The sequence below is a fragment of the Garra rufa genome, chromosome 2, assembly GCF_049309525.1.
Source record: "Garra rufa chromosome 2, GarRuf1.0, whole genome shotgun sequence".
NCBI classification, from domain to species: Eukaryota; Metazoa; Chordata; class Actinopteri; order Cypriniformes; family Cyprinidae; genus Garra; species Garra rufa.
The window spans coordinates 41045502-41064129 of record NC_133362.1 but is presented as its reverse complement, the minus strand read 5'-3'; the positions used below and the strand labels follow the sequence as shown (position 1 = coordinate 41064129).

General features: G+C 38.1%; 1 protein-coding gene across 1 annotated transcript in view; it reads right to left on the bottom strand.

Annotated features, from left to right (window-relative positions):
* Positions 1-3275: 3275 nt before the first annotated feature.
* spred2b (sprouty related EVH1 domain containing 2b) overlaps positions 3276-18628 on the bottom strand; it is a 56711-nt gene continuing 41358 nt past the window's right edge. The window contains exons 5-6 of the mRNA XM_073834257.1: positions 14966-15106; positions 3276-9753 (exon numbers count right to left, since the gene is read on the bottom strand). Of these exons, the coding sequence (XP_073690358.1) occupies positions 9082-9753; positions 14966-15106 (813 nt within the window). The 3' untranslated portion in view covers positions 3276-9081. The remainder of the gene's footprint in view (positions 9754-14965; positions 15107-18628) is intronic.

Below are 18628 nucleotides of genomic sequence, written 5' to 3'. Positions count from 1 at the left end.
GGTCCCTCTGTTCGCACAACAGATCTCGTGAGTGAGCTATGAGAAGCCAGTCGTCGAGATAGTTGAAGATGCGAAGGCCCGACTGCCAAAGAGGGGTCAGGGCTGCCTCCGCGACTTTCGTGAACCCAGAAGGATGAACGTTCTGGAGAAAAGTCAGACTGCCATAAGCAGCGCTTACCTTCTTCCTTGGTTCCTGCGCTGGCGATATGAGGCTCCGAGTCCGGTTCCGAGGAGTGTAAGTGCTGCTCGAAAGGGGAACTCGGGGCTGGAACCCCAGAGGTGAGGAAAATTGCTCTTTTTTTTAATTGTGGGTGTTTGAATGGGTGTTTGAATACACAGTGGCTCCCGGCCCTCCACTGGGAGTGGAGGCGCTGATGTCGTCGTCCCCCGAAGAGCAATCTCCATCACTTCTGGGTTGCCCGCGTCAGGGACATTTCGCAGATCTTTTGCGGCTGTTTTTGGCCGGTCCCTGAGGCGCGGGCGGCGCCGCTCTCCCACGGCCAGCTCTGCGCCGGGCCGCAAGCCTGGCATCGTGGGCCTCGGCAGGTTTTAGAGCTGGTTTCTTGGGGGCCACGGGGAGGCGCCCTCGGCGACGAGCAGGCGGGGGCTGGGCCACCGGCGGCGGGATGGTAGCTTCGCGGCGGGGCAAGATGAGTTTGATGGCCTCCGTCTGCTTCTGGACTGCCGAGAACTGCTGGGCGAAGTCCTCGACAGTGTCGCCGAATAGGCCGCTCTGGGAGATGGGAGCGTCGAGAAAGCAAGCTTTGTCGGCGTCTGCCATCTGAGCCAGATTGAGCCATAGGTGTCGCTCCTGGACCACGGCCGTGGATATCACTTGACCAAGAGACCGCGCCGTGAAATTCGTCGCACGAAGGGCGAAGTCGGTGGCGACAGTTCCTGCATTACGTCCTGGTCAGGACCACCCTCGTGCAGTTGTTTTAGCGCATGGGCTTGGTAGACTTGTAATGTAGCCATGGTGTGCAAGGCTGAGGCAGCCTGTCCAGCAGCGCGATAAACGCGGCCCGCAAGGGCGGACGAGCACTCACACGCTCTGGAAGGGAGATGCGGCCGATCCCGCCAGGTGGGTTAGGGTTAGGGTTAGGGTAGGGCTGCACGATTAATCGAACGATGTTGTGAGGCACGTTTAGTCAATGAAGCCGGTACTTTGATTAGTAGTAAATCTCCATCACGTGCGTTCAGCTGGAGCGGCAATTAATACACAGAGACGTAAATCACTGACAAGCTACGCCAAATCGCGTTCAAAATCGCATTCGATTTTGTGCAGAAGGCCGCAGGGCTTTGGGGGCCGGCGGCATGTTCTGCACTGTCACTCGTAAGTTCCCCTTGTGTCTCGCCACATCCAGCAGCGCACGGCCGGAAAACCATTCTGAAAAGAACATTTTACACAGCCATGAGAAATTACTCTTTTAGTCCCGGTCTGCCCAGGGAGGAACCGCGGCACCACTGTGCACTCAAGAGGGGGTTGCTCACTGGAGAGCAGTAGGCTTTGTTTTGACCGTGAGAACGGCCGCCCGCAGGATCCCGCTGACGGCTGCCAAACACTCTTTTAGATATAAACTCTTTTAGATGGGCAGCACGTCAGCGGGGAAGAGTAGAGCAGGAACGTCGTCGTTTTTTTTTTTTTTTTTAAGGCTCGAGCAGGATGGCTCCGAAGCAAAAATCTGAACAACTGGCTGCATGCCGCCATCTTATATACCCGTATGTACGGGGTGTGGCTTGGCATGTAAATGCCACTTGCCAATTTTCATTGGCCTTTTGAATAAGGCTCAGAGATGATTGGACTCTCAAGCGAGTTCCCATATGTAACGTCATAGTGAAACGACTGAAGGGGAACAGAAAATTAAAAAAATAAAAAATATTAATAAATACAACAAAATGACAAAAAATACAAATACTTTAAAATCAAAATTAAAACAGAAAATATAATAAAAAACAAATTTATAATATTTTACTATAAAGTACATAGATAAATACTAACAAATCACAAAATCTACTAATACTTTAAAATTAAAATTAAAACAAAAAATAAAAACTTATTTCAAAATCTTAAATGTTAATTAAATAAAACTACATAGACAAAAACTAATAAAAGTTACAAAAACAACGAATACTTAAAAATGTAAATGAATACAGGAAAATATAAAAATAAAAACTAATTAAAAATGTTAATTAAAACTACATAAACAAAAATTATTACAAATTACAAAAACAACGAATACTTATAATGAATACAGAAAATATAAAAATAAAAAAGAATTCACAATTTTAATAAAAACTACATAGACAAAAAATAACAAAAATGACAAAATAAAACCTAAATAGATTAAAAAACTAACAAACATGACAAAACTACTAATACTTTAAAATTAAAATGAAAACAGAAAATCTAAAAATAATTGTAAATAATAATAACAAATAAATAGATAAAAACTAACAAACATGATAAAACTAATACTTTAAAATTAAAATAAAAACAGAAAATCTAAAAAAATTCAAAATAATAATAAAAACTAAATAGATTAAAAACTAACAGACATGACTAAACTAGCTACTAATATTTTAAAATTAAAATGAAAACAGAAAATCTAATAATAATTCAAAATATTTAAAAAACTACATTGACAAAAACTAACAAAAATGACAAAAAATTTAAATAAAAAACAGAAAATATAAAATTAAAAGCTAATTAAAAAAAAACTACTAATATTTTTAAATTAAAATGAAAACAGAAAATATAAAATATAAAAATAAAATTTAATTCAAAATAGTAATTAAATAAATAGATATAACTAACAAACATGACAAAACTTATACATTAAAATTAAAATGAAAACAGAAAATCGAAAAATAATTCAAAATATTGATAAAAAATACATAGACATCCATAGATAAAAACAAACAAAAATGACAAAAAAAATAAAATAAATAAATAAATAAATAAAAGCTAATTTAAAATATTAATAGACAAAAACGGGGAAAAAATATTTTAAAATTAAAATGAAAATATAAAATTTAAAATTAATTCAAAAGAAAAACTACATTGATAAAAACTTACAAACATGACAAAACAAACAAAAAAAGACAAAAACTACTAATACTTTAAAATAAACAAAAATGAATTAATTAAAATTGATTAGAAAATATAAAAATCAAAACAAATTCAAAATGTTATTTAAAGCTATAACCAAACTGATAAAATTAGCATTTTTAGGTGAACAGTTGCTTGGCAAACAGCAGAAATGGAGGCGGGTTACTGGTTTCTTTCATTTTTATTGGGACCTATGACAAACATGTAGAACAGCAGAGCGGCCAGGCCGTCGTGTCGTTCCGATATGATCAACTGGTATTTACAAAGTACTTTCTGTTTCATCCATCTTTTCCTAAAAGCAGGAGCTACATTGATCATACATGTTAGAAACGATTAAAAAAAATAGAAATAAAAATGTACATCATACACTTGATATAGATTTTTTTGCTTTTTACAGAGGTAAAAATTTGGATTGTAAAAAACAAAACTAATCAATACAATAGGGTTTATTTCATTGTGTAACTTTTTTTCTGTTTCTTTTCTCTTTTTAGTATACAAGGAGATAGATTAACATGATGCTTCAGGCACTTTTTAACAGGTAAATGTGCGTCGTAGCAAGACGCCGCACCAGGACAGACGCTCAGACAGAATGCTTTTGGTTAACTTTCCATTACCACAGATAGAAAAATAAAACGCAGCTCTTCTCTAAGCTCGGATGACAGCCGTATTGCAGAAGCTGACATACTCAGATACAGAAAGGACACGTGGTGAATGAAGGACACAGTGACAGCTGACAACCCCAGCTTCCTCCCCGCCACCCATCAGCGAGAGGACTCCAGTGAAGCGACACACTAATCAACACTCGCACACTAAAAAGTACAAAAGGTGCCACTGGGGCAGCACTTTTTCAAAAGGCACTTCAATGTACCTGTAAGGTACTAAAATGCATTTTTTCAGGGGTAAATACGAGACAAAGTTGTACCTTTTTCAAAAATACCAGCCCAGTGATAGCCTTTGTACCTTTTTTTCTGAGAGTGAAACCACACAGCAGCACCTCACTCTTAAAAATAAAGGCTTTTACAACATCAACCTCTTTCACTTTTACAGTTCTTTAGAAAAGTTATGAAAGTCTGAGACCACTTGTATGTTTGTTTTTCATTTAAACCTGAATATTATATATTTTGGAAAAGTAAAAAAACAAAAAACAAGGTGCATTAAATCTTACGTTTCGATATATGTGACCCCGGACCACAAAATCAGTCTTATGCATCGCAGGCATATTTGTAGTAATAGCCAACAGTACATTGTATATATACATATATACTTATTCTGTACTGTAAAAAAAAAGTCCACATTTCAACTTAAAAACTTAAGCTTGTGTCTTACATTTTTAAGTAGAATTAACTTGGTTGTACAAGTCATTTCAACTTAAATTACATTAATCGTCTTAAAAATTCAAGTTGAACTTCATGAAAAAAGTTTAAATTGCATTTTTTTACAGTGTACAGAATATGTAATGAAAAATATATTTTTCTAGAAAAATACAAAATAAAAGCATTCCATATAACTTCATGAAAAAGTCCAAATTGCCAAGTATAACTTATTTTTATAGTGTCCAGTGTCACACACACACACACACACACACACACACACACACACACACACACACACACACACACATATATATATATATATATATATATATATATATACTTATTCTGTACTGTAAAAAAAATCCACATTTCAACTTAAAAACTTAAGCTTGTGTCTTAAATTTTTTAAGTAGAATTAACTTGGTTGTACAAGTAATTTCAACTTAAATTACATTAATCGTCTTAAAAATTCAATTTGAACTTAACGAAAGAGTTTAAATTTCTAATTTTTTTTTACAGTGTACAGAATATGTAATGAAAAATATATTTTTCTAGAAAAATACAAAATAAAAGCATTCCATATAACTTCATGAAAAAGTCCAAATTGCCAAGTATAACTTATTTTTATAGTGTCCAGTGTCACACACACACACACACACACACACACACACACACACACACACACACACACACACACACACACACACACACACACACACACACACATATATATATATATATATATACTTATTCTGTACTGTAAAAAAAATCCACATTTCAACTTAAAAACTTAAGCTTGTGTCTTAAATTTTTTAAGTAGAATTAACTTGGTTGTACAAGTAATTTCAACTTAAATTACATTAATCGTCTTAAAAATTCAATTTGAACTTAACGAAAGAGTTTAAATTTCTAATTTTTTTACAGTGTACAGAATATGTAATGAAAAATATATTTTTCTAGAAAAATACGAAATAAACGCACTTCAAAAAATACTAAACAGATGATACAAAGACTGTTCGTAATTGAATTCTAGCAAAATTGAATGTTAACTGAATACTGTTTTGTAAAATAAATCCACAATAATCACATTATTGCCATATCACATTGCATGATTAATTCAACAAATAATGACAATTATCATTTTTATACATTTGCCTTTATAAATAATAATAATGATTAAATAAAACCTTTTAAATCCAATTTTGTGTTAAATGCATATTTATTTCTAATCTGATCAAACGATGAGTCAAAAAAACTTTCTAAGCCTGTTCACATCAAGAATGATAATTATAGTTTTAATAATCATTGTATATCTATGAGAATTTAAAAGTTTACAACAGAATCAGAACCATTTTGTTCGGCTGATGAATGATAGCTATACTGACAGTCAATCAGAATTCACCTGACTTACTACAGCTATCATTCATGGTGTGAACAGGCTTTATTTATATTTTCATCCATCACATTGAAAGTGGAAGGTCAGGTCACTTGCATTGCATTCACAATTCCAGTGAATGTCTATGCATTCAAAATATGACATACTATACACTGCAGTAATAGTAAGACTAGTATGCAATTCCAAACCAAATAATGTCACATCAAAAAGTTGTTTTGATCTCCAAAGAACCTTTATAATGAAAAATGTTTCTTGTTGAAAACAGGTTCTTCAACGAACCATTACAGAGCCTTTATTTTTAAGAGTTTCACACTGTGATTTGAGAACACACCACATGGTTTTGAGGCTGAATGTTTATATAACATGAAGAAGCATCTGACGCACATATACTGTACATTCTTTGACTGCTCACATACACTTTGAGTATCTATGAGAGCACTGCTTTGTCTCTGGATGATTTATTCAGACAAAGCATGAGCAGGGGAAGGTGACTGGTTAACCATGAAGTCCTTCACAGGGGTGGGTGAGGTGAAGGAGACAGACTCGACACATACGAGCCGCCTCGCCGATTGTACCATGCCATTTGACTCCCGCAATAACTGGAGCACTTTTTTTTTTTTTAAAGAAAGGCCTATCTGTTGGGGTGTTGTTATTTCTTTTTTTATATAATAGAAAAATATCTTTCACTTTCTGTTCTTTGAGGAACTGCATTGATTCTTTTTAATGTCCTCTCAAAAAATTAAGGCGTTAAGTTATTGTCATGAAGAAAGTGGAGATCGGTTTGGCAAACGTCCCTCTATAAAGCACCCTTAAAATCAAGCTTATTTTTCTGTTTCCTTTTGATTTTTCTTAGAGAACAGGACTGGAGCTGGAAACATCTTTGAGACAACAATTCCTTCCATTTTCTAGAGACAAATTATGAGCTGTCAGTAAGGGAAAAAAGATTTAGCGCTTTAGTGTTTTCCCTCCGGAGAATATCTGAAATCAAATAGACGGCATAAAATCATTTATTAATTCATATTTTTGTCTTGTTTTCTGGTAAAAAAAAAAAAAAAGTTGAGGTCAAAAGTTTACACCCTTCTTTTAGAATCTGCAAAATATTCATTATTTTAGCAAAATAAGAGGGATCATACAAAATGCATGTTATTGTTTATTTAGTACTGACCTGAATAAGATATTTCACATAAAAGATGATTACAAACAGTCCACAAGAGAAAATAATAGTTTACATGTTTACATCCCATTGATTCTTAATACTGTGTTGTTACCTGAATGATCCACAGCTGTGTTTTTTTGTTTAGTGATAGTTGTTCATGAGTCCCTTGTTAGTCCTGAACAGTTAAACTGCTCAGAAAAATCCTTCAGATCCCACACATTCTTTGGTTTTCCAGCATTTTTGTGTATTTGAACCCTTTCCAACAATGACTGTATGATTTTGAGATCCATCTTTTAACACTAAGGACAACTGAGGGACTCATATGCAACTATTACAGAAGGTTCAAACGCTCACTGATGCTCCAGAAAGAAAGGTGATGCATTAAGATCTGGAGGTGAAAACTTTTGAACAGAATGGAGATGTTAATATTTTTTATTTAGTACTGCTCTTTAGACTCGACAGAAGATACTTACACGTTTCCCAGAAGACCAAACCAAAGAATTTGTGGGACCTGAAGGATTAACCGTTCAGGACGAACAAGGGACTCATGAACAACTATCACTAAACAAAAAACACAGCTGTGGATCATTCAGGAAACAACACAGTACTAAGAATCAAGGGGATGTAAACTTTTGAAAGGGTCTTAAGTTTTTCAAAAATTCAGCTCTTGTGGACTATGTGAACGTATTTTATGTAAAATATCTTATTCAGGTCAGTACTAAATAAACAATAACACGGATTTTGTATGATCCCTCTTATTTCAGTGAAATAATGAATTTTTTGCAGATTCTGATGGGGAGTGTAAACTTTTGACCTAAACTGTATCTAAACAGCCCTTAAAACAAACAAGAATGACAAAAGAAGTAAAAATGCATAAAATATTGTTTTGTACTGATTCATTTTAAGCATAAATCTAATAAAAAATTGTGTGAGGTTTGTTTAAATCAATAGAAATCTATAATAAATTAATAAAAAATAAGTTAAAATTCAACCAAATTCAGGTATATTTTCTAAAATAAAAGTTTTCAAGACAAAAACTATGATTAAAAATGATTTTTCTTGCAGTTTAAGCAGCGTGGGCTCACTGGAAACTCCTCTTTCCCCATATGGCTGTGCTTTTTTGCCCACAGTCTGATGATTTCTCTTTTTTCTCGTTTTTTTTTTTTTTTTTTTCTCCCTTTGGCTGGTGATTCAATTGACCGCGAGAATAAATATGACAAAAATAATCTTTGGATATCAAATATGCATCGAACTCAAAAGCCACCCTCGCATCCAAAATATGTCAACTCTACGGAAAAAGTCCCATGTCTAAAGCACAGCTGTGGCTGTCGAAGGTGATTACAATAATTCGATTTGAAACATATACATATGAGTATACAGTATTTACATATACTCTGGATGCAGCTTATGTAAATTTGGCTTAAATATAATAACGACAATACTATGCTGTGATACAATGTTATCATTCCTTTACAACAACACGCACGCAGGCAACGAAACACACGCTCTCCCACAAACGCACTACAAATGGACGCTTCCGACTACAGGTTTAGTGTCTCGAGCTAATCTCATTGTTATTGTTCCGAACGACGGTTAAAGGGCTTGAGATATAAATGCCAGTTTATGCGCGGGAAGAGTAAACAGCAGATTCCTCCCTTTGCTGGCCACGAAACCGAAACTGCGCGCCGTAAAAACAACAAGCGATTCAAGTTCTTGAAAAGTCAAATCAGTGTAAAAAATATAAAGTACCTGCATAAGTAATGCATGACATGAAGGCTCCAGGAGCCACCTGACAAAAGAGCCATTTCTTTCACGAGGAACCGAGAGAAACGTCCACAACAAAAGGGAAAGAAAAGAACATACACATATATATACATACACATATATATATATATATATATATATATATTCATATTTATAAAAACAAACCAAAAGAGAACGTTTTCAAGCCAGTTGATGCACCAAGTGTTTTCTGGAACCAGGAGAGATCGTAAAGTATAGCGCCAACGTCGGGCCGCGTCGGTTTCGTCCGCTCCTGCCCTCCTCAGTGCTAGCGTTCCGAGGGGCGTGTTTAGGGTTCGTTCGGGACGGGCGGGCGGAGGGAGGTTCAACCGACGGCCTTGTGCTTTCCTCCGCAGCAACCGCAGGCCACGCCACAGCGGTGGCACACGTGAAGCGGCGGGTAGCAGCACAAACAGGGCGCCAACACCGACAGCCCCAACAGGGCCGTCCAGCGAAGGCAGAAACGTTCCTCGCTGGTGTCGCACGAGCACGGGTCCGAGTAGTCGCCCTCCGGGTCGGACATGCAGTGGTAGAGCATGCTGTCGGCGCACCACATGAAGCTGACCCGGTGGATGCAGGTCCGGATGGGGTCGGGGGCGTCGTGGCATTGCCCGCGCCGGTTCTCCTCGTGGTTGAACATGTCCCGGCAGTAGACGCAGCGCGATCGCTCTCCGTCCTCTTTCCGCCGCTTGCCCTTGAGCTTGAACGATCGCGGCTGGGTGGCCACTACGCCCCCGTCGCTCCCGCCGCCGTCGCAGTGGCTCTTGAGGTCACACTGGCTAAAGTCGGAGCTGGGCACGTAGGGATAGTTGTAGTCGTGCTTTAGGGGTTCGTTCTTAGCGATGTGAACGTACGAGTCCGAGTCCTCGGCTTGGATGAACTTGTCCGGCATGGCCGCGTATCGGTAGTCCTCGTAGCCTGTGATCAGCCAGCGCTCTCGAGGGTTGATTCGGACGATCTCCTCGTCCTCAAACGGGAAGGGGTTCCTGGTGAACTTCTAAGAGGCAAGGGAAAATAAGAGCACAAAAGTGATGATGATCTCTTACTTAAAAATGTCATTTACATACACTACCTAGGGGTGAGCGATAGGGATGCACCGAAATTTACTGATTACTGAACACGGTTTTTCATGTTTTTTCCCCTCTGTATTTTACCAGTTTTTTTCACCACTGCATAAATTAAATAGCCAAAATGTGCTTTTTGCAGTTTTGTCTTGCTTTAAAAAAAAAAAAATCTATTACAAAACAACAATTGAAAAATATTTACTTAACACTGAACATTTTTAACATTCTAGTAGACGTTATAGCCTACCGACAAAGCACAATTTAACTTAAAACTAATAAGTTAGTAAATTAATATTCTTTGGCCATTGTTAAGACCCCCTTCTTTATGGAGGAGCGAAAGTGCACCACTGAAAAGGGGGCGGAATGGGGCGCAATAATCATTTCATCTCGATAACTGTATTTTCATGATGGTTTGAAGTTGAATTTGAAATCGAAACTGAATTTCGATTAATTGCACAGCCCTAACGCATAGCACACAAAAAGTGACATTTTTCACCAAATATCAGCATGATTGCAATCCTGACAGTGATTTGATGAACAGCTCAATAAACAAGATGTTAATATTAAGTGACTTACATTTTAGACACAACAGTTGTTGGTTTTGCTGTATTTCGACAACAAAAATAGTTCCAAGCAAAGCCACAGTAGAGACAGTGTTTCGTTACTGAACCAATCAGCCGTTTGAGCGAAACGGTTGAATGAATGACTCAATGAGAAAATATTGAGATATCATTTTTGGTCATAATCACACAGCACTAACGCTACCAGTCAAAAGTTTTTGAACAGTTTAATGTTTTCAAAAAAGTCTCTTCTGCTCATCAATCTTATTTGATCCAAAGTACAGCAAAAACAGTAAAAATTTGAAATATTTTTACTATTTAAAATAACTGTTTTCTATTTGAATATATTTTAAAATGTAGTTTATTCCTGTGATTTCAAAGCTGAATTTTTAGCATCATTACTCCAGTCACACGATCCTTCAGAAATTATTCTAATGTGCTGATTTGCTGCTCTTATTATTATATTGAAAACAGCTGAGCAGAATTTTTTCAGGTTTCTTTGATGAATAGAAAGTTCAGAAGAACAGCATTTATCTGAAATAGAAATCTTTTGTAACATTATAAATGTCTTTATCATCACTTTTGATCAATTTAGAGCATCCATGCTGAACAAAAGTATTAATTTCAATAATAAAAGTAAAAGTACTCATTTTATTAATTTGCTGTACTTTGGAACAAATAAAAGCAGGCTTGGTGAGCAGAAGAGACTTATTGAAAAAACATTTAAAATCATACTGTTCAAAAACGTTTGGCTGGTAGTGTATTCCATGTTCTTTTACTCATGTAATCTGATTTAAGGCTGGAATACACTACGGCTTTTAAAATCTGAATGAAAATCACACATTACCAGACTTGCAAGTTATTCCAAATAAAACAAACTTGTGCAGAAAAGTGTAAACAATGTGTATCTAAAACTGGCTCAAAATATCAAACATGTTTATATCCACTGACTGGATGGAATCAAAGTCTAAAGCTAAAAAGACTTTGCCCTTCATTCACTTTGATTTTCTGTGAAACTCTACTATCTGTAGATGGGCTCTGATTATCGGCAACTAGTGTTGACTTGTCCAGACTGTAAATTGGTGCAAAATATTCAAGTCATAGTCAAACAACAAGTAATATAGCCTTTAACAATATTATTTAAATATTGCTCAAATTTAAATATAAATCATTTAATTTTGTGTATCAGGTTTTTTGCATTCATGAATATACATCAGGGATTGAAATTCTGGCCCACCAGTACAATTTTTTTTTTAAATTCCATCCTCATTTTTGTATGTGCACTGAAAGTGAGAATGTTCCTGTTGGAAACAGTTATTATTTGTAGTGTTTATAGTATTTATTTTTTTGTATCCTCTATTTTGTATGCAAAAATAAAATATGGCTAATACATGGATGCAGCTATTTTTTTTGGTTTAATTTTTGTCTCTAAATGACACAGATATATTTTAGAGTAGTCAATGTGCAGCTTGTATAGCAGTATAGATTTACTGTCCCCTGAAAATAATTCAACATACAGTCATTATTGTCAAAATAGCTGGCAACAAAAGTGAGTACACCCTAAGTGACAATGCAAAGCCACATGTCCTATTCATCATGTTTATGTTTTTGTCTGCTTGACAGGACCATACAAAGTTGTGTATCTTGTATTAGAGCAGTTAAAATTATGTGCTTTAAGTATAATTATCTCATACTGACCACTGGATGTTCAACATGGCATCTCATGGCAAAGAACTCTCTGAGGATTAGAGAATTGGAATTGTTGCTCTCCACAAAGATGGCCAAAACTATTAGAGGTTCAGTAACACCCTGAAACCGAGTTACACCACAGTGGTCAGGGTCATACAGAGGTTTTCCAAGATGGGTTCCATTCGAAACAGGCCTTGCAAGGGTCGATCAACGAAGTTGAGCACTCGTTCTGTGCGTCAGGTGCTGAACCTGGCTTCAAAAAACAGATGCATGAGTGCTGCCAGCATTGCTTTAAAGGTTGCAGAATTGGAAGGTCAGCTTGTCAGTGTTCAGACCATATGCTGCACACTGCAACAAGTCGGTTTGCATAGATGTTGTCTCAGAAGGAAGCCTCATCTACAGGTCCTTCTCAAAAAATTCAAAGTTCATTATTTTCTGTAATATACTGATAAACATTAGACTTTCATATATTTTAGATTCATTACACACAACTGAAGTAGTTCTAGCCTTTTATTGTTTTAATATTGATGATTTTGGCATACAGCAAATGAAAACCCCAAATTCCTATCTCAAAAAATTAGCATATTTCATCCGACCAATAAAAGAAAAGTGTTTTTAATACAAAAAAAGTCAACCTTCAAATAATTATGTTCAGTTATGCACTCAAAACTTGGTCGGGAATCCTTTTGCAGAAATGACTGCTTCAATGCGGCGTGGCATGGAGGCAATCAGCCTGTGGCACTGCTGAGGTGTTATGGAGGCCCAGGATGCTTCGATAGCGGCCTTAAGCTCATCCAGAGTGTTGGGTCTTGCATCTCTCAACTTTCTCTTCACAATATCCCACAGATTCTCTATGGGGTTCAGGTCAGGAGAGTTGGCAGGCCAATTGAGCACAGTAATACCATGGTCAGTAAACCATTTACCAGTGGTTTTGGCACTGTGAGCAGGTGCCAGGTCGTGCATGAAGTGCTCCAAAATCTCCTGATAGCTAGCTGCATTGACCCTGCCCTTGATAAAACACAGTGGCCAAAGTACTTTTTTCGGATGAAAGCAAATTTTGCATGTCATTCGGAAATCAAGGTGCCAGAGTCTGGAGGAAGACTGGGGAGATGGAAATGCCAAAATGCCTGAAGTCCAGTGTCAAGTACCCACAGTCAGTGATGGTCTGGGGTGCCATGTCAGCTGCTGGTGTTGGTCCACTGTGTTTTATCAAGGGCAGGGTCAATGCAGCTAGCTATCAGGAGATTTTGGAGCACTTCATGCTTCCATCTGCTGAAAAGCTTTATGGAGATGAAGATTTCATATTTCAGCACGACCTGGCACCTGCTCACAGTGCCAAAACCACTGGTAAATGGTTTACTGACCATGGTATTACTGTGCTCAATTGGCCTGCCAACTCTCCTGACCTGAACCCCATAGAGAATCTGTGGGATATTGTGAAGAGAAAGTTGAGAGACGCAAGACCCAACACTCTGGATGAGCTTAAGGACGCTATCGAAGCATCCTGGGCCTCCATAACACCTCAGCAGTGCCGCAGGCTGATTGCCTCCATGCCACGCCGCATTGAAGCAGTCATTTCTGCAAAAGGATTCCCGACCAAGTATTGAGTGCATAACTGAACATAATTATTTGAAGGTTGACTTTTTTTGTATTAAAAACACTTTTCTTTTATTGGTCGGATGAAATATGCTAATTTTTTGAGATAGGAATTTTGGGTTTTCATGAGCTGTATGCCAAAATCATCAATATTAAAACAATAAAAGGCTAGAACTACTTTCAAATGTGTGTAATGAATCTAAAATATATGAAAGTCTAATGTTTATCAGTACATTACAGAAAATAATGAACTTTATCACAATATGCTAATTTTTTGAGAAGGACCTGTAAAGCTGGCTCACAAGAAAGCCGCAAACAGTTTGCTGAAGACAACCTGTCCAAGAGCATGAATTACTGGAACCATGTCCTGTGGTCTGATGAGACTATAAGATAAACTTGTTTGGCTCAGATGGTGTCCAGCATGTGTGGCGATGTCCTGGTGAGGAGTACCAAGAAAATTGTGTCTTGCCTACAGTCAAGCATGGTGGTGGTAGCATCATGGTCTGGGGCTGCATGAGTGCTGCTGGTACTGGGGAGCTGCAGTTCATTGAGGGAAACATGGACTCCATTATGTACTGTACATTCTGAAGCAGAACATGATCCCTTCCCCCCATAAACTAGGCCGAATGGCAGTTTTCCAACATAATAACGATCCCAAACACACCACCAAGATGAGAACTGCCTTGCTGAGGAAGCTGAAAGTGAAGGTGATGGGGTGGCCAAGTATGTCCCCAGACCTGAACCCTATTAAGCACCTGTGGGGCATCCTCAAACGTAAGGTGGAGAAGCACCATGTGTCTAACGTCAGGCAGCTTCATGAGGAGTGGAAGAGGATCCCAGTGTCAGATAACAATGGTGCTAACACAATATATTGACACTTTTGACAAGTTCACTTAGGGTGAACTCACTTTTGTTGCCAGCTATTTTGACAATAATGGCTGTATGTTGAGGAATTTTAGGAGACAATAAGTCTATACTGCTATAAAAGCTGCACATTGACTACTCTAAAATATATCCAAGTTTCATTTCTATAGTGTTGGCCTTTGAGAAGATATACTAAAATGGTTGCTGAAATGTGAGGGGTGTACTCACTTTTGTGACATACTGTACATGTAAACACCATGTAAAAGTAAATTTTGGCTCCGATGTCCCCTCAAAAAAAAAAAATCTCCAAACCTGAATGTTACTGGGTTTTATATATTATAAAAAAACCTATGACATTTGAGAGTCTCTGATCTACATGATCTATAAATATTCATTCCTTCATGCAAATATTGACTATATAATCCACCTGACATACCTGTTCCAGGCTGTAGCGCTCGGGCGGCCGGTACTGCAAAATGCAGCGATGTGGGTGAGGCTCGTAGAAGGTGGAGGTGGCCACTAGCTGTGTGGCGAGCTCCTTTTTTTGAGATGAGTTTGAGGAGCTGTCGGTGACAGTCTGAAGAAGAAAAGATAAAAAAGACAAACTCAGTCTCAAATGACCTACAGACACAATACAAGAGCTGAAAACAGTACATGTACTGTCCAGGATATTTGAAGAAAAAGACAGTTCCGATCACAGACAGGTGTTTTGCCGAGTAAATGCGGTTTTCCATGACCTCATGGGCGACTGGCATTGATTCACAACTAAACATTAATACACCACACACAGGGCCATATACTGCACATAAACACAGACGCGCACGTCAGTGCAGTCAATCCGACGTGACGTGGCTCAACTTCAGTGTGCAATTAAACAAAAAAATCAGGCCTCAGGCCGCAGGATCTGTAAAAACCTCTGAAGTCTCCCTGTTATTAGAGGAACTCAAAATGATTCCAGCATGCTGGGATATAGGCCATCACACACAAAACCAACAGCTCTGGTCCATAACATCTCCAGAGAGACCTACACTCTTAAAAATAAAGGTGCTTTAAAAGGTTCTTCACAGCGATGCCATAGAAGAACCATTTTTGGTTCCACAAAGAACCATTCAGTCAAAAGTTCTTTTAAGAACCATCTCTTTCTTACCTTTTTATAATCTGAAGAACCTTCTTTCGCCACAAAGAACCTTTTGTGAAACAGAAAGGTTCTTCAGATGTTAAAGGTTCTTTATGGAACCATTTAGATAAAAAAAGGTTCTTCTATGGCATCGTGAAGCACCTTTATTTTTAAGAGTGTACAGAACACCTTAGTGCTTAAGCTACATCAAGATATTCTAATGCTACTGAGGTAAAAAAAAAAAAGTGCATAGATTCAGTTTATGATGAGCGACAAAACAGTATCAATGTAGAACTGCTCTCTTTTAGGACTAAAACTGAGACTCTGAAACAGAAGAGGTCAATGGAAACGGCCACATGTCTACTTCCAACGCAGGATTTGAGCTCTCTTGTCTGGATGAGCTCCAGCGAAAAGTTTCCAGCCTAGTCGTTAAACACAAAACATAAGAATGGTGCACACAGACAGCTGCCTGCGGAGGTGGACTAAATAGGCAGACAGAACGACAGACAGTGAGGCAGGCAGGCAGGCAGGGCGGATGGGAAGTGATTAGTGGCTGAGAGTCTGGACGTGATCCTTCCTTTGGCTGAACCGGATGCCTTCAACAACCACCTGCCAGGTGGAGTGTGAGCACAAACACACACATACACTTCTAGATTTAAAAAGATTTATGTGGTTAGAAGAACGTAGTGCAAAATATCACTAAAAGAAACTTGTTGGAATAGTGAGAGATTGACAAAAACAAGTGTAAATGCTGGTTGGTTGTGGATGTCTGTTGGCTTTGAGGAGAGAAGTCTTTAAACCAAAAGTATTCACGAAACTATACATAACCTGCAAATGCTCGATGATACAGGTTACACAATTGTGATTCTGAAAAATAAAAACCTGTGTGTTTTTTTATATATATATTTTTTTGTAGCTGAAAGTATGAGAAAGATTGTATTTCAATTTGATTTTATATAAAATATGGCAAATAAATATGTGGATGATAGGCAAAGAAGTACACGTAATTGTGAACAGCAACGGAAGCAGCTAAAAGTGTGAGAGATTATTTAATTTTATTTTGCATTTATCCATTTTCCCATTTCACATGATATTGTTTTTGACCATCAATAGCATCACAGGACTGCGGTATACCTAAACTCCCATTTTTGGAGTCAGTAGGATCCATCCACCATTAGTTCACTGGCATCAGATAATGTCGTGCCACTCAAACTGAGTTTTCCATGTTTGAGGCTAAACTCCAGCTGTGCGAGAGGAACAGGAGTCTCCGGTGGCTGGCCGTGTCCATGCACCCTGGCCGGAGCTCTCTCTCTGTGTCCCAGTCCAGCCTGGCCAGGCCTTGGTTTCCCCTTCGTGTTCATACAAAGACCTCAGAACTGCTGGCCAAAAAAAATACAGGCGTCCCTCAAAGCGCTGCCAAGAGAGCCTGAGCCGACACGACTTAAAAATACGCTTAGGAGGATAGCTAGGGCAGGACTGCTGGAGATAATTAAAAGCACAGACCCTTTCAGATGTTTACACTGCAGGTCTAAAAAACTCTGGGCCAAAGTACTCAAGCAGTATGAGGCCGACATAGGTATAAAAAAAACTAGTGAGCTGCCTTGCTGTCTACAGCCTACATAGGCAGCTGTCTTCTGAGCCAGCATCATATCCAAATTGAACCTAAAGACCCAGGTATACTGCATTTTCCATGTTATGCTATGCTAGCCCTGTTGAAAAAAAACAACATATGCTGGTTAGGTAGGTTTTAATGTTGGGATGCTGGTTTTAGCTGGTTTAAGATGGTTTATGCTGGTCCTAAGCTGGTTTATGCTGGTCCTAAACTGGTTTATGCTGGTCCTAAGATGGTTTATGCTGGTCCTAAGATGGTTTATGCTGGTCCTGAGCAGGAGGGACCAGCTTAGGACCAGCACATGACCAGCTAAGGACCATTTTAGGACCAGCATAAACCAGCTTGGGATCAGTTGCACTGATCAAACATTTTATAATATTGTACTTTTTTTGTTCAACACCCTCAAAAGTTTTCTGGTACAACACACTTTAAACTAAGGAATAAGGCTACCAGCTATGACTCTAGGAACTTTTAATGTCTTTAAAATCTTCATGTGGCATTAGACTTTCTAATAAAATAAAACAATTTCTTCTCTATAACTTTTGTGAGAGCTCTGTTGACTTTACCATATTTGCTACTCAACTTTAGCCCATCCATGGGCTAATTAATAGAGTTTCTAAAGCCTAATTGTGTATTAAGACATTTTTGTTCCCTACCATAATAATAAGTGATGGGTTGAATAATTATGATATAGCTGTGTTAAAAAAAAATCATCTAACTAAAAAAACATTACATTGGCATTATCACTTATATCATCAATATGCCAGTAAACTGTTGTAGATGCAATTTTTATAAAGTTCTGGATCTTTAGAAAAGCTCCTATTTGTGAAGTACTGCAGTCTCTGAGGGGTTGAATATTTAGATTGCTGTATAATTTTGCTTACTTCATCCTCCATCTTGGATTTTTACCCATTTAGTGCAAAACCATGTCAACGTGCACGTATAAAACATACACAGTTAAAAAATTAGTGCGCGAAATTTGCGTCACATGCACTGTACACAGACTCTAACGTACATTTAAAAAACCGAAGTATACTTTGGTCTTTAGTAGGCAACATAATCATGTAACATGCTTTTTCAAACAGAAACATGTCTACGATGCCGTAAAATGCTAGCTCACTAGATTTTGAAACAAGCACATACGTACCAAAAATGGCACACTCAAGTAAATCGCCAACCCCCGCCACAAAATCAGCCATCTTATCGAAAAGCTCTAAAGTGTGTGGCGTAGCACAGATAACGAGTTCAAAGGCACATGTGGCCCAACTCTGATTCAAAGGCATACCTTCCCAGCAGCAGAGCCGATGCCGGCCCGTTAATGACGCGCAATCAGTGGCGCGGTGGGGGAGGGCGGAGAGATAATGAGGAGG